The sequence below is a fragment of the Amblyomma maculatum genome, chromosome 11 (genome assembly GCF_055883805.1).
Source record: "Amblyomma maculatum isolate TAMU_Amacu chromosome 11, ASM5588380v1, whole genome shotgun sequence".
NCBI classification, from domain to species: Eukaryota; Metazoa; Arthropoda; class Arachnida; order Ixodida; family Ixodidae; genus Amblyomma; species Amblyomma maculatum.
Window position 1 is genome coordinate 129,143,354 of NC_139354.1, and position 20,212 is coordinate 129,163,565.

Genomic DNA, 20,212 nt, shown 5'->3' on the forward strand with positions numbered 1-20,212 from the left:
CCAAAACTCAAGTGCTCTGCATGGCAAATATCTCTTCAGGATTTTAAGCTGGCAAAACTGGCCAATTGTTTTTTTCTACCTTGTACTGCTGGAAAACATTTGTGAATAGACTATATCTCTCCGATAAATGTTTTCGCATATCATGTTTCTACTTTATGGCAAATTTAGTATAAATGCATTGGTTGCGAAACACCCAAAATAATGGCACATTCATTTCACCTCGTTTTCATTGATTTTGGGGCATTAGAGCGCAAGCTTTGAGGAGTTCAAATCTGAAATGCCCCATGGTGTAAATAGGGTGAAAATTAAGTTACTGAAGTTGTGCTTCATCCTATTTTCTTATTGTGCCATGAAGCATGACTATGCTTATCAAAAAACCACATAAGGGTAAAGAAAAACCGGATGTGTGGTTTTAAAACTCCCAAATCTATGTTCAATATTTCTCGTCACTTTTCGTTTTCTTAAGGAGTGATAGGAATGGTAAAAATTGTCTAATGTTTGAACAGTTCGCTTGGAGCAAAACCTGTTAGAACGAAAGTTGCAGATACTTTTAGGCCAAGCGACTGGAGCGTTGGCAGCACATAACTCGGCATTTGTTGTAATCAGCGAAATTTTCGTCGTCTGACTTTAAGCGCAATTGTCACCAGATAATGAATGAAATCTCTAACTGACTAGTATTATTTGCGATATCAATGTTACTTGTTTAAGGTGTACCATTCAAGTTTTTGCCCCATGATGTAAATTCCTTGCATGTCGAAGCGCATACATGAAACTATTTTACCGCTATACTGTGAAACGGCACCATGAGCTCAAGAGTTTAAAAAAAAAAAACTTGTAAGCAGGTCATGCCAGAGCATTTATCTGTTGTGTGGAAAGCCCAGGGAATGTCAACAGAAGTGTTGTACTCTAGAGGTGAATTTAAGTAACTTTAGGGATGGGGAAATGCCCATATACGTTCTTGGTACTTATCGTGTACTGCAACTGAACCGTAATTAAGACTCGAATGGACTGAAGAGGAGGTCATTTTTGTTTTTATAGGTGCTAAAGGCGAAGGCTTACTGGAAAAGTACTCGGATGACTTTACCACAAAACGCGAGCCACGTGGAGGCTAGCTGCTCCATGTTATTCGTCCAGCTGCTGCGCGAAAACAAATACTGGCTAGAGATGTGTATTTTGTTGCTAAAAATCTCAAGGCCAATGGGAAAAAAACTGTGCCAGCATTTGCATCAGCGCACAGGCTGGTAAAGAGCACGCAGTGGAAACATTTCAAAAATATCCTTATATATACTCTTTCTACTGTTTACGTGGGTAAGCGCTAAGGGCATAAAAAGCCGAGCCTTTCGTTCCAGTGTAGTACTCCGTCATTAGCCGCCATGAATGCATCATTTCTTTCAGCCATCGCGTTGATTTTCTTCACCGCTGTTGCATCTGGTCTAGACTGCGGTAAGTTTGTATTACCAGAAATGGTATTCTTACCTCGTCTATGATAAAACAGGCGCAAAAACAATGAGATGATTATCATTCGAATCCTTTTGATAAAGCTGAGCAGTGAATATCCCGTATCGCATGAAGTTTGCAACACATCGATATGTGTGGATGTGGAAATGAGGATGACATGATCTTTCTGAGCTGCTCTCGCTCACTATGTAAGAACATGGTATGAGCTCGGTCAATGTTTTTGCGTCTTTTTGAATCGCCCGTACTGCCTTTTGTTTCGTAATGCTGCAAAGTATTTGTGCAAAGGAATAAAGATTAATTATCGCTGGGAATTGGAGCATTATATCTTTTGGCTATAAGACGAATGGATAAACATCGCGGAAAATCAGGGAATTTAGACAGAGCGAATATCAGAAAAAAAAACATTTTTTTTTTGATGTGGAACTAACAATTTCAGCCAGATAGAGGCGTCCTGATTTTTACTGAGTTCAAAATGTTAGTTGTCAATAGTAAATTCTGTACGCATACAAAATATACTCGTCATAAGGCAAATAAAACATATTGTATATAGTAGGGTAATGCCAGTGTGTTATAGATAAGTTTACGGTGTGTAATAAGGCCACTTTTAGCTGAACTGCAAATGTTTATAGATCATAACTTTGCGAGATAGAGGCGCGGACTTAAGAAAACGAAGCACGAGTTTATATTCAATTTACAATCGCGGCTTCTGTATCAAACATTATTCACGTGAAAGCGCCCTGGCATATACAACGATTTTCGTCACACCACAACTGCCAGTTTCATTTATAGCCCGCGTGGAAATTTTTAGAAGGAAATAGCTTGCCCCGTTTACATTATTCCACATCGGTACGCCTTTCAAGCGGTCATATTTAAAGCCACAATGCGGTCATCTAACGAATAATATAAATGAATATTTCAGTATTTAAAAGAATCTATTAGCGTTTTTATAGACCAACACCGATCTGTGACTTAAGCATGATGCAACGGCGCTTCTGTGGCCAGGCTGGGACGACTGGGGGTGAAAATTAGGATTAGCGCCCATAGGAATATATGGAACCGAAAGATTTCAAAGCGGCTTTCTCATTCCACGAGGCACCTATGACGTCGTTATTCGGCACAGAGCAACCATGAACATCTTAGAACATATCGTGAAAGTATGAAATCTCATTAGAGAGGTGAAGTATTTTAAAACACCGCGGAAAGTATGGGGGTGCGAAATGGGAGGACGACGCAGAGAAACGCATGTAAACAGAACTTGCCGCAACAATTTTCTCGTTTCGCGGAGCACCAGAAGTGATAGCCGGTCGTTAAACGTTGGCCAGCGCTTTGAAGAAGTGAGAGACAAAGTATGCTGCTTCATTGCGAAGGCAATCTACGTTTTAAAGTCCTCGTTGTCAAGAATCTGAGTTAAAAATTTATTGCGGTAGCGTGGCTCATGCAAAATACATCTAAAGAACGGTTCTAAAAGAAGCTGAATCAAAGAAGAAAGCAAAAGCAGTCGTTTGCTAAGAGGTGGTGCATTCTTTCAAGGCCATGAATATACGTATGCAACAACTATTCGCGTCTGACATATCTGTAAAGAATATTTACGGCGCCTGTCTTTTTGTATTCTTCTCTGTGTCCAAGTTCCGTCTGCGCCCTCTTGTCCATCATGAACTAGCCCACTTTCCATTCTGCTTTATCAATAAATATATGCGGCTCGTTTCCCGACGAACTTCCCCGTCTAGGAGGCGAGTCGACCAAGCGGCGTTTATTTAGGCAAACGTCTTGTGAGACACCCCGACATCATGTTGCATGGCGGAAGAAAAAAAAAACATTCCAAGTGCTGGCGACGCGCATGAGCTGAGTGATTGTGCCGTCGTCACAGTTCATTTTGTAAATTGAGATGAATAAAGCGCAAAATAACTGGCACGACGTCATTCAAAACTGCAAAAATCGATCGTGGATAAGTAGAGGCGGTATTAAAATGAATGCATATGTAGTTGAGTCGCGATACAATAATGTGGTGCGTAAGTCATTAGGTAAATATTTTGAGAGGCTTTATACTCCGACGCATAAAGAAAGTAACAAAATTTCCATAAAGAAAGGTGTTAGGCAAGGAGACACGATCTACCCAGTACTATTCACAGCTTGCTTAGAGGAAGTATTCAGAGACTTCGAATGGGAGGAGTTAGGGATAAGGGTAGGTGGAGAATACCTCAGTAATCGTTTTTTTTTTTATTACATGCCTTACTAAGTAACTTGGGGGATGAACTGCAAATAAGTATTGATCACCTAGACAGGAAAAGTAGAAAGGTAGGCTTGAAAATCAATATGCAGCAGACTAAGGTAATGTTCAACAGCCTCGGGAAGAAACAGCAGTTTAACTTAGGTAGCGAAGCACTGGAAGTAGCAGGCGAATATGTCTGCTTAGGACAGGTAGTAACCCCAGATCCGACCATGAAAAGGAAATACCAAGAATAAGATTGGAATGGAGCGCATTTGGCAAGCACTCGCAGATTATGACTAGCAGCTTACCGGTATCGCTCAGGAGGAAAGTATACAACAGGTGAATCTTACCTGTACTCTACCTATGGGGCTGAAACGTGGAGGCTAACTAAGAGGGTTCTACTTAAGTTGAGGACAACGCAGAGGGCTATGGAACGAAAAATGGTAGGGGTAACTTTAAGAGATAGGAAGCGTGCAGATTGGGTCAGAGAAATCACTCAAGTTACTGACATTCGAGTGGAAATTAAGAAGAAGAAATGGGCATGGGCAGGACATGTAGTGCATGAGAGGATAACCGATGGTGACTTAGGATAACAAACTGGATTCCAAGGGAAGGAAAGCGTAGCAGGGGGTGGCAGAAAGTTAGGTGGGCGGATGAGGTTTAAGAAGTTCGCAGGGGTCAAGTGCATGAAGCTAGTAAAGAACCGGGTTAATTGGAGAATTATGGGAGAGGCATTCGCCCTGCTGTGGGTATAGTCAGGCTAATGATGATGATATTCCGACGCCATGCACGCGCTGGATGGCCTGCCTCGTACGGAAAGAAAATAAAGGAAAGACGAGGAAGCCACACAGAAAGCGCAGAACGATATGAGAACCATCGAGATACCACGGGGAAAAAGACATTAAACGAAAAAATAGGTAACGAGCATATATGCCCGCTGATGACCGCGCGCGCACCTACCTGATTCAATATAATTGTAGGCTTCCAGGAACTTGTATGCCTGGACGAAATTTGCAGTGAAACCACTCTCTACAAATACACCGCAATGTGTGCCATGCCCAATGGTGGCTGAGCGCCCGCGTCAGTTCAGAGGACTTCTCAAGGCGTTTCAGGCTAGCTAATTGGTACGGGTGCACAACGCCGCCAATGTACAGCTTTTCATTGTAGTGCCGTTTAGCCAATTCCGGCAAGCTTTTCACGACATCTGACATTGCTGCAGCGCACAATACATTCCCTTGCAAGTACAGCAAGCCTGAAAATCTACGGGACTGTTCACAACAGTATAAATTGACTGCGCACAGTTGCAGACGGCCATGCACCACCGGCGCCGTCCCTAGCGGACGCTCCGGAGCTGGAGGCGGCAGGTGCGTATCGCCTGCTGCGCCCTCGTCTGCTGCCATGCGCGATTCACGTTCGGTCCATATTGTCGTATGGTATTTGACATTTGTTTTTTAAACGTAATTCTGTCTAGAATGTATCCTTTGAGTAATAGTATCATCAAGCTAATTTACTCCATGCGGCAGCATAGCATACTCTAAACAAAACGGCGCGATTTACATGAGCCTTTTGGGGGCGTCCAGATTCACAACATAGACTTTGGGAGGAGTTTTAAAATCGGAGTGCCTCCAAAATGACGCAGCGTACTTTGTCACAAACTTCTTCAAAGCGCTGGCCAACGTTTAAAGACCGGCCACCACTTCTGGTGGTGTGCGAAATGCGAAAAATGTTTCGGAAAGTTGTGTTTACTGTTGTTTTTTAACAGGTCGACCTCTCAACTCGCACCCCCTTACGTTTCGCGGTGTTTTAAAAATACTTTGCCTCGCTAATGTGATTTCAGATTTTCACGATCTGTTCTAGGATGTTCGTGGTTGCTCTATGTTGAGTATTGACATCATAGATGCCGTGCGAAAAGATAAAACGGCTTTGAAATCTTTCGGTTCCATGTATTCCTAAGGGCGCTAACCCTACCTTTCACGCCGGGTGGGCTGCTGCGCCGCGAGCGCACAGTTCGTTTATAAACACGGCGCTGGTCTATAGGGGATATTGTAGTGTATGGGTACAGTGCTTTGAATAGATTATTTATCAATAGTTTTTTAGAAATTAACCATTTCAAACACATTTTTTTCCTTTCAGTTGACCCTGCAAAATGCATATATCCAGATGGTAAGGGCTTCAGTTGTGAAAATGCTCCTCTAATATTTTTATAACAAATTTGCTATCCATGCAGGAGTGATAATGTTGTCTGCAGCTTGACAGAATGAATATTCCGCATTGTTTTTTGCCAATTTAAATAGGGCCACTTCTCTGTTCCTCATTTCAGAATAGCATGATAGAACAGTGACCTTTTTCAATTTATGCAATGGGATTAGTATATTGTCGGAACCAAACTGCAGACAAACGAAAGGAAATTTGTTGCTGAGATAGATATGAGTGCTTCAATACGTGCCCCAAAATCAGTACCTCCTTTGGCATATAACATGTCGTGTATATTTGTCGCAAGTTTTCAATTACCAGATGAATAATGAAAAGACAATAGCAGATACATGATCCTTCAGCTTTAGCTATCCTGTAGAAAATTCTTTAAGTTTAATACTTCCTGAGGTCTCGGGGCTTAAGGCCCTTGTAGTCGGATGTGAATTAATCTGCGGTGAAAGTTAGCTAACGGAAGGTAGCTAACGGAAAAGTAGCACGTTGATGCAGGTGTAGAAAAAAACTATAACTAAAATCACGCACTAATTGAGAGGTTTAGAACAGCCCCTTTTCAGAGGGGACGCTCCCATTATCCAATCCTATCCAATCTAATTCGTGCCTACCGAAATCCAGGATACTTCGTATGGGAGCCTAGAAAAGCATGTCGTAGTGTATTTATGTTTACACAGACGAAATCAACCATTTTAAAGGGGGCAATACTCTAATTGAGTTTCTACCCTGAGACCCCAAAGATGTGGGATCGAATCCTGACTTCGGCAGCCGCTTTCGCTAGCGACTTAAATCTAGGCGCCTGTGTTTCATGGGATGCAAGTGCACGTTAAAATCCCCAGATGGTCAACGTTTCCGGAGCCATTCACTACAGCATCTCTTATAGTATGAGTGGCCTTGAGAAGTTAACAAATAAGCCAACCAAACTTGATTAGGCGAAGGCAGCCTTCCCCCTTGAGCGCAAGGCTTTTTTCACGCTGCAGTAAATTATTGCAAAGATCTATTTCTTTTCAAAAAACCGTTTCTTTATTGCTGCGTCTGTGTAATTGCAGATAGTGTTGTGGGCGCAAAATGGTGCTACACATTTGCGAATCAGAAACCCAAACCACCGCTTCACTGCTCATAAAAAGCCAACTTCCGACGGCAATCAGATATAGTCAAGTACTTTCCTGTTTTAAAGACCATCCTCTTCAAAAACTAAATGTTAAAGAGAGAGAGAGAGAGCGGAACAAGAAAAATGAAGAAAGTAATCATGTAGGTATTCAAAAGAAAGCATTAAGGATTGCATTCCTGCTCGGAGTGGTGTAATCTAATATTGTGTCCGGATGGTACGGTAAATAATTTTGCGATCAGATATTTATATCGCTATGGAAACAATACGTCATCTGTCATGCACCGAATGAATTCTACAATTTGCGTGCGCATTGCACACTAAGCGAGTATTAGAGCTGAAATCAAACACATTTCTACATTACAAGCCTACCGAAAACGTTCTAAGCCTCAGCATTTGTGCCCAAGAGCCTTAGAGAAGGAACACCGGGCATATGCCAAATATTGTGGCTCTTTTTCTCAGGTTGCCAGCAACCGCAACTGGTTGGACCATGCAGGGCACTTGTGAAGAAGTTTTGGTACAACCCTACTACGAAGAAATGTGAGAACTTCAACTGGGGAGGATGCAGCCCAAACTGTAACAACTTTGCAACGATTGAGGAATGTGAAAAAAAGTGCCTGAACCAAATTTACCGTGTTCCTTGGAGATTCCTTTAGGCGACTACGAACCGCCAGAGAGAGCCAGCTTGGAGAAATAAAAGCCAAAATATCACATCTGAAATATTTATTTTCTCTTCACGGAAAATGATACCACTTCTCGCTAATGTGATGAAATAAATTCTCTATTCTATGCCCCAACAATATGTTACGCCTTCAAATTTGTTTAAAGCGTCGAAAGACTTTGGCCTTTATTAAAAATTTAGAAATTTCAAAGTGATTGTTTGCACCTGTAATGACTGTGACGCCCTTTGTATTATGTCACTTATCTGCAGCTCTTTCGAACCCTATAGTATATGCATTTAATCGACTTCCGAGTTCACTGCATTGCCTAATAAACTGTATAACAGAATTGAAAGCTGCATAGCTATGCATCAACTATGTTTAAGAGTACTACTAAAATTGTCAGCACTCTGCAGAATTGGTACATATAATAGTGCACAGAAGTGAAAAGAAATAACTCTGTACACGATTATAACTTCTTTCCACTGTGTATGATTACGGCACTTTCTAAATATGGCAGCGGGTAATAAATGGAAGAAAATTTGCATACCCGAGAAGCAGTCTCATCTGCCGCAGCAATTAACTTTGCTGTGTTAGTCCTGCTAAAAGTGCTGGTTCAAACACGGCGATTGCAACCACTCATACGGAGCCTATATGGAGGCCAATGGCTCACCTGAAATCCCTCATTTCGGCTACGGCCCCAAAGCTCAACCTGCACTTTAATCGAGGCGGCCACACTGCAGTTGATAGGCACACCGTCCTCTCTCTCTCTCCTTGCAGTAGAGTGGAGAGCTGGACCAGTTGGTAGATTTTTGTAAAGATTTAAACCTGCGGAAAAACCGGTGGTGTACCTCTCTGTGTCTATGTCCGTCCACTGGTTTCAATATTTATCTCTCTCTCCAACCACGCTGGTTCTGCAACACGATGGAAGCTATCTAGACCATTAGCTGTCAACAACCCGCTTAAAAAATTTGAATAAATTCTTTACGCCGGTATAAGCTTCCATATTCTTCTGCAGCATACTCAAGCAAGCTGTAAAATGCACCTTACTACATTACAATTTTTAAACGAAACTTGCAAAACCTAGTCCCACCATCTCTTATCTCCGCGCCCTATCTGCAATCAGAGCGCCACTTTGCTGAGCCGCTACAGAGCCCGGTCAATTCACTCTGTCATCACAAAGGCTGACACCAGGATAATGCTTGGATCATCCAACCGAGGGAAATTGACCCCTCAGTTTTTCCGTGCTTTTCCGAGCCGAACCCGTTTCTTCAATTAGAGCAACTGAACTCCTCACGTAGAAGGCAGCGAGGCAGCTCACAATGGGGAGCTTCTAGGCAATGTACTGCGTTACGAATGCGACGTAAGTGGAGCAAGAATCCATTTTACCACCCTTCTCAGACCGCTTAGCTTCCATCGGCGACAATGCCAGAGGATCACCCTTAGCAGCTTCAATCGCTCCTAAATGTGGGTAGAAACCTCGAACAAGGTGTGCACAGAACGCTCATCGGTAAAGTGGCAACCTCGGACATGTTCACGACACAAGGACGCGCAGACTCTAGCTAACGTTACAGAAACATATCTGGCTCTACAGGTGTGTCGAGGGTGAAATGTAGAAAAACTCAACAGCTGTGCCTCGGCACGCCTTTAAAATGGGTCGCAACAGAGCAGCGCCGCACGTTGTTCAAACCGGCTCTTCGTTCTTGCCATACCTAAAATTGGCTGCCTAAGTTCGCACACCACCAGCGCACTACAATTGCGCGCCTGAGAATCATCTCAAACATAACGACTTGGCACTAGCCGCTATCAAGTCCTTTGATCACAGCGCTCCACCTTTCAACGTTCTTTCATGACTGACCATTTTTTCCCAGAATGTTCATTGTCATCAATGAATTCACAGATGATAATGGTGACAACAAACGGCCTCTCGGCCACAACTGACCAGTCTAGGCAGGCCATCTTTGGGCGCGTGCACCTCGCCTTTTGTGCCTCTGCCTAAGAGAGCGCTTCACATGCTCCCAAGGTCCAAGCTCAAAAAAGATCTTACCTGTAGCGCGCAACGATTGATAATATACAGCGCTGTAATGTATCACTCGCGCATGCGCTCTGGCCGTTATCATGCAGCCGCTTGTAGGCTATAAACACCAGCATGCAATCTCGAATAAACGCTCTTCTTCTTGCTTCCACGCTGCTTGTTCGTTGTTGGACGCTGGAACATGGTGTCAGAAGTGGGATAGCGTTCGCGTATGCAGTAACGCGCTGATCGAAACGGTGGTGTCACTGTGCACTGCAGGATGGATTTAGTAAAGCCACCGCAGCCGCTGGTGTTGTCCGGTAGCACCGCGAAGAACTGGAGCCTCTTCAAGCAGCGGTTTGAGCTGTTCCTGCAGGCCACTGAGTCGACGAAAGAACCACGGACGGAAGGAGCCAAAACCGCACTGCTGCTCACCGTAGCCGGGGAAGACGCCCTAGAAGTATTCAACAACTTTTTGTTTTCGGAGAACAAAAGCAAGGAAGATTATCAACCTGTTACAAAGAAGTTCGAGGAATACTGCAAAGAGCAGCAAAACGAAGTGTACGAACGCTGCCTTTCGTTTAAGAACGCAAGCTGAGGGCGAACCCTTCGAACGCTTTTCACGGGACTTTGAGAGACCTGCACGAAGCTGCAATTTTGGAACCTTGAATGACTCCATGGTCAGGGACCAGGTAGTCTTTGGCACAAATAATCCGAAATTGCGCGAAAAGATGCTGAAAGTTAAAGACCTTACTTTACTGAGCGCGGAGGAAATTTGCAAGGCTGAAGAGGTATGCGCCGAACAAAACAATACATGGGCTCATGCGGAGAAGCAAGTAGCACGAATTGAAACGCGCCAGCAAGGCAACATTTCAGCCTGTGAACAGTGTGCAGAACGTTAGAGCAGGACGAGGCTCAAAGAGAACAGGAAGTTGCTCGTATAAAAACACGCCGGCAGTTCAAATGCTCCAAGTGCAATCGCGTCCACGAACGCGGCAGATGCTCAGCGTTCGGAAAAACATGCTTCCGGTGCGGTGGCGCTAACCATTTTTCGGCCTGTTGCAAAAACGTGTCTCAAGTAAGCGAAGTACGTTGCGAGCAGGAAGGTTTTGAAATACTCTACGTCTGCTTAGGCAACAGAGCTGATTGGGTCATTCACGCGAGAGTGGCTTCCCAAGTAGTGTCTCTGAAAGTAGACACAGGCTGGCAAGCGAATTTACTGCCTTACTCCATTTTTCAAAGGCTCAAAGCGAATTCTGGTTTAAGAGCAAGCCCCTCCATCCTCCGCTCATACACCGGTGACGTTATAAAGCACATCGGCGTGGCTATGCTCCAAGTGGTTGTGAACGACCAAAGTGGGTACTTCGACTTCATTATTGTAAAAAAGGGCAACCAGGCCATATTGGGACTGTCTGAAAGTGAAGCGTTAGGTCTGTTGTCGCGTTCTGTGAACACTGTGCACATGAACAGCACTGACCAAATGGTTAAGGAATTTCCCGAGTTGTATCAGGGCATCGGCTGCCTAGCACGTCCTTACCACATGGTTCTGCGCGAGGATGCAACACCGGTAGTCCAGCCGGTGCGACGGGTGCCCTTGGCGTTGCTCGAGCCCCTGCGAGAAGAGTTTGATTGGATGGAGCGGGCTGGCATCGTGGCCAAAGTCACCGAACCCACTGATTGGGTGAGTCCGTTTGTTGCAGACAGAAAAAAGGTTGGTTTGGTTTTGGTTTGTAGGGTTTAACGTCCCAAAGCAACTTAGGCTATGAGAGACGCCGTAGTGGAGGCCTCCGGAAATTTCGACCACCTGGGGTTCTTTAACGTGCACTGACATCGCACAGCACACGAGCGCCTTGCTTTTCGCCTCCACCGAAAAGCTGCCACCGAGGCCGGGATTCGATCCCGCGTCCTTGGGAACAGTAGTCGAGCGCCGTAACCACTGCTCCACCCCGGCGGGGTGCAGACAGAAAAAAGGATGGGAAACTGCGCATATGTATTGACCCCAGACGAATTAACGAGTGCCTAAAGCGAGAATATTATCAAATGCCTGAGCGAGATGACATTGAGGCTGAGATTGCCGGGGCCTCCTTTTTCTCTCGCATCGACGCGCATTCGGGGTTCCACCAAATCCCCTTAGATGAAGCTACATCAAAGGTATGCACAATCTGAACACCCTTCGGACGCTACCGTTTCTTGCGACTTCCCTTCGGCATTGCTTCGGCGCCTGAGGTTTTCCAGCGAACTATGAATGAAATATTCGACCAGGCTCCAGGGGTCCGAATCTATGTCGATGACATATTGATATGGGGGAGCACAAGAGAAGAGCACGATACTCGCCTCCGCAAAGCCTTGCAACTAGCCAAAAAGGCCGGCCTGACGCTCAATGCGGCGAAATGCAATTCGGTGTGACGGAAATTTACATTTTGGGTGACATCATAAACAAAGACGGAATAAGACCTAACCCCGCACTGATCGCACCATTACGTGAAATGCCTCAGCCAAAGGACAAAGCCGGCGTTCACAGAACGCTCGGGGTAGTGAACTACTTCGAAAAGTATATACCGCATCTAGCGGAAAGGACGACGCTTCTACGAAGCCTCATTAAAAAAGACCCCTTTTTTGAAAGGTCTGCAAACCACTGTAAGGAATGGCAAGCTGTCTGTGACGCACTGAGTGGTCCTCCTTTGCTAGCCATTTTCGATCCTGCTAAAGAGACCAAGGTCGTTGCTGATGCTTCGAAAAATGTGATTGGTGCTGCCCTTCTTCAGAGCTACGGTTGTAGTTGGCGGTCGGTCACCTATGCATCCCGCACAATGACGGAGGGAGAACAAAGATACGCGCAAATCGAGAAAGAAGCAATGGCCATTACTTTCGGCTGTGAAAATTTTTTTCATTTCGTTTACGGCCGCAAGTTCGCCATCGAAACAGACCACAGACCGTTGATAGTCATTGCTTTGAAAGCTATTGGTGACATGCCACCGAGACTGCAACGATTTTTCCTGCGCTTGCTAAGATACGATTACGTTCTTCACTTTGTTCCGGGCAAACAGCTGTTCCTGGCCTATATTATTTCAAGATCGTTGCCAGCCGTTCCAAGCGAACGTGATGACTTCACTGAAGACGTCGACGTTCATGCAGTGAGCGTAACCTTAGAGCTGGTGAGCAAGAAAATGTTTGATCAACTGGCAGAAGCGACAGCCTCTGACCCAGACTTGCAAACAGTGTTGCGGCAACTAAGGAATGGAGAAGAAATTGAAGGCTCGATGAAACCTTGTGGTCCTGAGTTATCAGAAGTTAAGAGTATTATTATGAAGGGGACGAAGGTCATCATTCCGAAGAATATGAGAGCTGAATTACTGGGTCGTATTCATGGAGGCCACTTAGGCATAAATTAGTGCAAAGCGAGAGCCCGTCGCTTGGTATTCTGGCCGAGACTGAATACGGAAATTGAAACCATGGTGAAGACCTGTTCTGTTTGTCAAAAATACGCTTACAAACAAGAAACCAAACCGAACCAGTGCTGCCTAGGCCGATCCCAGGCCATGCCTGGTACAGGGTGAGTGTTGACATCTTTATGTACGGCGGAAACTCCTACCTGTGCGTGTTCGATGCGTTTTCAAACTTCCCTGAAGTCGAAAAGCTTACTGACACAACGACATGCACTGTCATTGCTAAGCTTAGCTCAATTTTTGCACGGTATGGGATTTCGTTGGAAGTCTGCACCGACAACGGTCCTCAGTTTTCATCATATGAATTTGCTTTGTTCGCCTCTAGATACGACTTCAAGCATGTCACGTCCAGTCCGCGATTCCCACGGTCCAATGGCCTCGCCGAGAAGGGAGTCCAAATTGTCAAAAGAATAATAAAGAAGAGTGGAGAACTCAACGAGGACTTCTGGTTCGGCGTTCTCGGTTATCGCTCGACTCCACTAGCCGAAGGCCGGTCCCCTGGAGAGCTTCTTCAAGGCAGAAAGTTGCGCACTCGGCTACCAGATTTCGTGTCATGCTCCAGTCAACAGAAGTCCCGGCGCCAACCACGCCAGCAAAGGCCCTCAAAAGGGAAAAATCTGCCTGAAATGAAAAAAAAGATGCAGTTGTAAGAGTACGAGGGAATGCATGGGACTGCAAGGCTCGAGTCATGGGCCTGGTAGCACCAAGGTCCTATCGCGTCCTTACAGAGGACAACAAAGTGCTTCGACGCAACCGACAACATCTTCTAGCCACACGTGAGCCATTCCGAAGCGACTTAACGCAAGATGACTCTGGCAGCGAAGACATTTCCAAGGAAAACGTGGAAGCGTCGAAGTCTACACAACAGCCCACTCAATTTGTGCCTAGGCGATCCACCCGACAAAAGAGACAGCCCAATCGTCTTCACTACGGCCAGAATTTCCAACAAGTGTCGCGTATTGTGCTCTCAGACTTTTAAAGATTACACCGAGGAAGATGTAATGTATCAGTCGCGCATGCGCTCTGGCCGTTACAATGCAGCCGCTTGTAGGCTAGAAATACCAGCATGCATCTCGAATAAACGCTCTTCTTCTTCTTGCTTCCACGCTGCCTGTTCGTTGTTGGACGCTGGAACAAGCGCTTTGGGGGGGCAGAGCTGAGTCTGCTCTATTTGCCCCGACGTCTGGAAGACATGTTCTCAGAGTATATTTTCAAGCACCTGGCATAATTGGCGCTGCTTTCCGGAAATGGGGGGGGGGGGGGGGCAATAACTAGCAAGGCGACTCTGAATGGTTTGTATCAAGGGATTCCTTGAAAAAGCAAAGATGGCGGCCCTGTCGTTAATAAAGCAGGGGCAAAAGGAGAATTATGTACACACCATGATAGGCGCTTAGAAAAGTCTGTAATGTCGCATGCAACAAGCACGTGAAAATATAACTAAGCAATTATATAACCAGTAAAAACAATTGCGGTCATTGCCTTCTTACGCTATGCACGAACGCCAACATATATTTATTTATTTATTTCAAAAAATCTATACAGTGCAATATATACATAAAATGTAAGGAAACAGGCAAAAAATACAAATGTAATTAATATATGAACAAACAAAATAGTACGACGCGGAAATTATTATATCATTAAGAAAAAGAAATACGCGACACAGATTAAAGCACAATGGTACACACAGAGATTAAGCACAATAAAAAAGAAGCGGCACACAGTGCCCCGAATGGCGCTCAAAAAAATGGTAAGAAAAAAAAAGCGGAAATAGTGCATAGGCAAACACAAGTAATAAAACCAATCAAGACATTTATTAGCTGCAAAAAATTCAATAAAAATGTATATATAAGACAAATAAGGCAAAATGAAGGCTCAGTGATATAATGTGATGAGTTGGCGATGGAACGCTTCTAGATTAGGAACAGAAGCGATAATGTCTGGCAGGGTATTCCATATTCTGATGGCTCGTGGAAGTGCATATGAGTTGAAGGCTAATGTGTCACCATATATTCTTGTAAAACTGAGGTGATTGTGCAATCTTTTAGACGTGCGGGATGGAACATCGAGGTGAAGCGGACAGGATCGATTGGGGTATACATACTTGTGAAAGAGTGTTAGGAGGGCGATGTCGCGGCGTGTACCTAAGGATTCTAACGAAAGGTTACTTTTAATCACAGTGACACTTGAATGGTAGTTATAGTTTCGAGATATGAATCGTGCTGCCCTATTTTGGATGGATTCTATTGCGGTGATCATGTTGTTATGATAGGGATACCAAATGGATGAAGCAAATTCAAGGACCATGAAAGATCAGAGGAAAGATTAACACCGAGCTATTTGTAATGGGATACGACAGTCAGTAAGTGGTCTTGAATGCGGTATGGAAAGCTGGAATTGTTTCGTTTGCGGCTAAATGATATTATTTTGCACTTCGATACGCTAAGGGTCATTAACCATGAGTTGCACCATTCGTTAATAAGAAGCAGATCTGATTGGAGCGCCAGGTGGTCATCAGAAGATTTAATGGGGCGATAGATGATGCAATCATCCGCGAAAATTCGTATACAAGAGGATATATTAGTAGGTAAATCCTTTATATAAATAAGAAATAATAAGGGTCCGAGCACGCTACCTTGCGGCACACCGGAGATAACAGGGGAAAGATTAGAGCACAGATTGTTAACGAATACGAACTGTTGCCGATGCGAAAGGAAGTTACGAAGCCACGTTAAAGTTAACGATTCTAGACGGAGTGATGATAATTTTGAAATCAGGCGGCAGTGAGCTACCCGGTCGAAAGCTTTGGCGAAGTCAAGGAATGTACAATCAGTTTGAAGGCTTTCATTCATATGGAAATGCAAGCCAGCTGTTAGTTCGAATAACTGTGTTTCGCAGGAATGACCCTTCCTAAATCCATGTTGATTAGTATAGAAAAAGTTGTTCTGCTCAAGATGACTGAAAACGTGAGATGAAATTATGTGTTCAAGCATTTTACAACAGATGCATGTGAGAGATATTGGACGATAATTTTCAGCTGAAGGTTTGTTTCCTGCTTTAAAAATCGGTATTATTTTAGCTATCTTCCAATCCGCGGGCAGCAACCCACTAGTTAAAGATTGGTGAAAAATAACAAATAAAAATTTACTAGAGATTGGAATGGTGTTCTTTAAGATTTTAGAATTATTGCCATCAACACCAGCTGAAGTAGATACCTTAAGGTTATTTATGAGAGAGATGATACCTTCCTCAGTTATTTCACTGGGTGTCATGTAGCGGCAATTAATGTCGGGTACCTCCGGTAGGTTAGATCTATCTTCGGAGGAGAATACAGATGAAAAGTGTGTGTTGAATATTGCTTGACATTTAATATCTGAAACTGGAATGTTGTTACATTGTAGAGATATGGAACCTCCACCCCGATTTGGACATATATATTTCCAAAACTTTTTGGGATTAGTTTTTATAAGGGAAGGAAGGTCGTGTAAAAAGTACTTATCTTTCGCGGAGGATAAGGCGGAGCAATATGTTTTTAGTGTGTCACTGTATTTATTCCAAGCAGAACTGGTGCACGTACGCTTAGCAGTCTGATATAACAGCTTTTTCTTATTACGCAGTTGCTTAAGCCTCCTGGTAAACCAAGGATTGGATTTATCTTTATTATTTTGATTACAGGAACAAACTGGCCGACCAGAGATGAAACCTTATCTCTAAAGAGTACCAAGCTTTTTTCAACACAGCGGCTGTTGATGTACGGTAGAAATGTAATATAGCAAAATATTTCAAGTTCTGTGTTGATAGCTGTGAAATTTGCTTTATTATAATCGTGAATCTTTTTAGTCACATAGCCCATAAACGGAACTGGAATGTCAATACTTAATTGAAGTAAATGGTGATCGCTGAAACCATTCAAATGTGTTATTTCTTTTATCGTATCTGGCGCTGTTGTGAGTATCAGGGCTAATATGTTAGTGTCGCGGGTGGGTTGGTCTACAAGTTTAGACAGGTTGAAATCAAGCGTCAAGTTACAGAATTCAGTTCAAATATTACAAGATGACGATAGTTGAGCCCAGTTGATTAAAGGGTAATTAAAATCTCCAATGCGATAGATGCTATCAGCAGGACACAGCTCAGTTGCTTTAGTTATACTCAATCGCAGCTCATGGCAGAAAGAATGACTAGATTCTGGTGGACGGTAACAAGCGCCTATCAAAATTGTAAAGGAAGATATGAAGCAGGCGGCCCACACAATTTCCAGATTTGAATCGGTATTAATAACGTGTGATGCTACCGTTATCTTTATTTCCAGAAGGACGCCACCACCTCTTTTATCAGTACGATCATGCCTGTATATGTTGTATGAAAATTCACCAGGAAGAATTTCATGGTTTGATATGTTCGGGTTCAACCATGTTTCTGTAAGAATGATGATGTGAAATTCACTATCGTCTAGAAACGCAGAGAGCAGATCGCGTTTAGGCAAGAGGCTGCGGATGTTGGCATATGACAACGATAGTGAATGACTGTTCAGTGCACTCGACTGGTGGCGATCATTAGCACGTGTACTGTTATCTAGCTATCTGTTCAACGGCACAACACTGTCTGAAGTGCTGTCATATGTGTATGTCTTAGCTCCTATGTGCAGTTTATCAAAATATAGTTTGAAGGGTTTTTTTTTTGTGCCTTAGCAAATTCATACAGCTTCTTTCTTGCCCGTCGTGTTGTAAGCGAGAAGTCTTCGCCGATGGAATAGGAAGTTCCTTTTAATTTGCGTGCACATGAAAGAATGTGCACTTTGTCTTTGAAGAACACCATCTTTTCTATTATGGGCCTCCGCTTATCATCGTCATATTTTCTTAGTCTGTGTACTCGTTCGAACTGTGTACTTGTTGTTGCTACCCCGAGCTTTTCTGATTAAAACTGGATAACTTTTTCTTCAGAAGCTGCCCAATCTTCTTCAGGATCATCTTTCATTCCAAAGAAAAGAAGACTGCATCGTCGCAACCGATTCTCTGCATCATCGCATCTGGATGTGATTAACGATAACTGCTCCGGGACAGAACTAAGAGCGTGTTCAGGGGTTCCGGCTTCATCTGAAAGTTGATTAGCGATGGATGTTTCCAGCGTCGCTACCCGTTCATTCAAAAATTCACTTCATTTTGAGCGGCTGCCTCCCTTTCATTCGCTATTTGTGCTTCGCCTTCTACAGTCTCGCGCGCCCCAAGTATAGCCACTCTCTCAGTGAAGTGCTTAATTGCGTTTTCTTTGTCATCTTCCCTCTCTTTGGAACATTTCAGTTCCTCAAGCAAGGCAGCCTGGTCTTCTTCCAGCTTCCGAGTCGTTTCTTTTAAAGATGCGTATCCCTCATCTAATTCATCTAATCTTTCTAAGAAAAATGCAAATGCCTCAGATTCAGTTTGTCATAGGACCGGGATTAGATTCAATGCCACCCGAAAGCATCAGAAGTACTTCAGTCAATGAGCGCCAGAGACAATTTGACAGACGAAATAACCACTTAGATACGTCAAGAAGTTTTGGTGGGCAAGACACCGCGAATAGGCAATAATTGCTGCTTCTAATACATGATGCAGACTTCAAGTACCTAACCTGGAAAACGAGCGGTTGTGAGCACTTTGTCGCTTGCGCGGTGTCATGCCCGAATGCTGCGGCCTCTGATGCGCGTTTATATGCAGTGCTGATTTCCTCTGCCGAAGTCGACGTTGGTTGCCAGATTGAAGAGCCAGTTGGGACCAGATGCGGCGGAAACTGATTCAAGGCAGGTCAAGGCGGGAATGGGATGTCCGAGGTAAGCTGACAGGAACCAAGAAGCCCGGCGCACACCACCCATGAGACAGCAGCCTAGAAAACGAGCGGTTGTGAGCACATCGTCGCTTGCGCGGTGTCATGCCCCTCTCTCTCTCTCACTTCAACCGATCAAGCAATTGTCGTAATTTGTTCAGCCTTGAACATCGAAGACCCAAAAGCGATATTTAGTAGACTCCGCCCGTGAATATCTCCACGTCAAAACTTTCAGCTATACACGAGAATCAGAACCTAGAGTGGGTAGCTGACCTGAATACACCAGTGACACGCGCGCAGACATGATTAGCATTAATCCTACTCGTGTTTCATCTCCGACTTCTTGCAGCTATTTCTCGCATGCGGCCACGCGACAAATTCCAAGAGAACTCTGGAATCTACAAAGCAGAGAGGCAAAAGCGTGATCGTTGCTAGTGCACATGATGCATCTCGTTTGCTCTCATTATCCATTTCAACTAAACGCACCGTCATTATCACCACTAATTCCATTACTGTCATTATCACTAATTGCATCGTCATTGTCACCGCTACTATCATCATCAAGGTAGACAAGGGGAATTATGATGCGTGTTCCAAGATCCCGACCTTGGCGTTTTTAGTTAAAGTGCTCGGCTGAGGATCCGAGGTGTGGAGAATTGATTCCCGGTGGGGGAGACCGGATATTATTTTTCCGATGACACTAGTTTCAGTTTCGTGTGATAATGTTCATTTTATTTACAGCTATAGTGTGATCGAGTGGACGAACATCGACAGCATCAGCCATTAAAAATGCTTTCCCCTGAAAAGGAAGCTGAAACAACTTTCAAATTGCATACAATTCGCAGGTTGGGAATAAGGGGTTGTGTAATTCCTATATGTCAATTTGTCTGAATTCTGTCGGTAAGAACAAAACAAAATTGCTTGTTAAAAACGCCCCGCACTCATTCCCTAGTCGCTTCGGTGACGGCGGGGGCGAAAGGCCAAAACTGGAGAACAGGCGGATGTGACGTCCAATGTCGGAACGCAGGCCGACCGGCTATGCCGGGGCGCGTTTTGCACGCTTCCTTCGCTCCATTCCGCGCTTTAGTGATCGACGGATCAGCGCATTCTACTACTGGTGCCGTTTGTTTCCTCAGTTCAGTCGTTCTGTGTAGAATTTTCAAAGATTCCACCAGGTTAACCAGCCGATACGCAACTGTTGCGGAGTGCGCGCCACTAGCTTCTTATCAACTTCCGGCCAGTGAGAGCCTTTTCCTCACTTGTCACATAAACGCCCTTTGATGCTCGAAAAATATTTTCCCCGTGTCATCAGAAAAA

General features: G+C 44.2%; 1 protein-coding gene across 1 annotated transcript; it reads left to right on the plus strand.

The window, feature by feature from the left end:
* Window positions 1–1,373: 1,373 nt before the first annotated feature.
* On the plus strand, window positions 1,374–18,447 carry LOC146174953 (uncharacterized). Its single transcript, XM_084585491.1, has 6 exons — window positions 1,374–1,443; window positions 4,969–5,031; window positions 5,801–5,830; window positions 7,440–7,580; window positions 10,538–11,361; window positions 18,394–18,447. Exons 1-6 carry the CDS (start codon window positions 1,374–1,376, stop codon window positions 18,445–18,447), a joined length of 1,182 nt encoding a protein of 393 aa, XP_084441617.1.
* The last annotated feature ends 1,765 nt before the right edge of the window (window positions 18,448–20,212 follow it).

Excerpts from the sequence above, each read along its gene's own strand:
- LOC146174953 (XM_084585491.1), top strand. The coding sequence starts at position 1,374 with ATGAATGCATCATTTCTTTCAGCCATCGCGTTGATTTTCTTCACCGCT. Across the intron at positions 1,444-4,968 it reads TGCATCTGGTCTAGACTGCG|TTGCAGACGGCCATGCACCA; the intron begins GTAAGTTTGTAT and ends GACTGCGCACAG. Across the intron at positions 11,362-18,393 it reads TTGTTGCAGACAGAAAAAAG|TTCCTCAAGCAAGGCAGCCT; the intron begins GTTGGTTTGGTT and ends GGAACATTTCAG.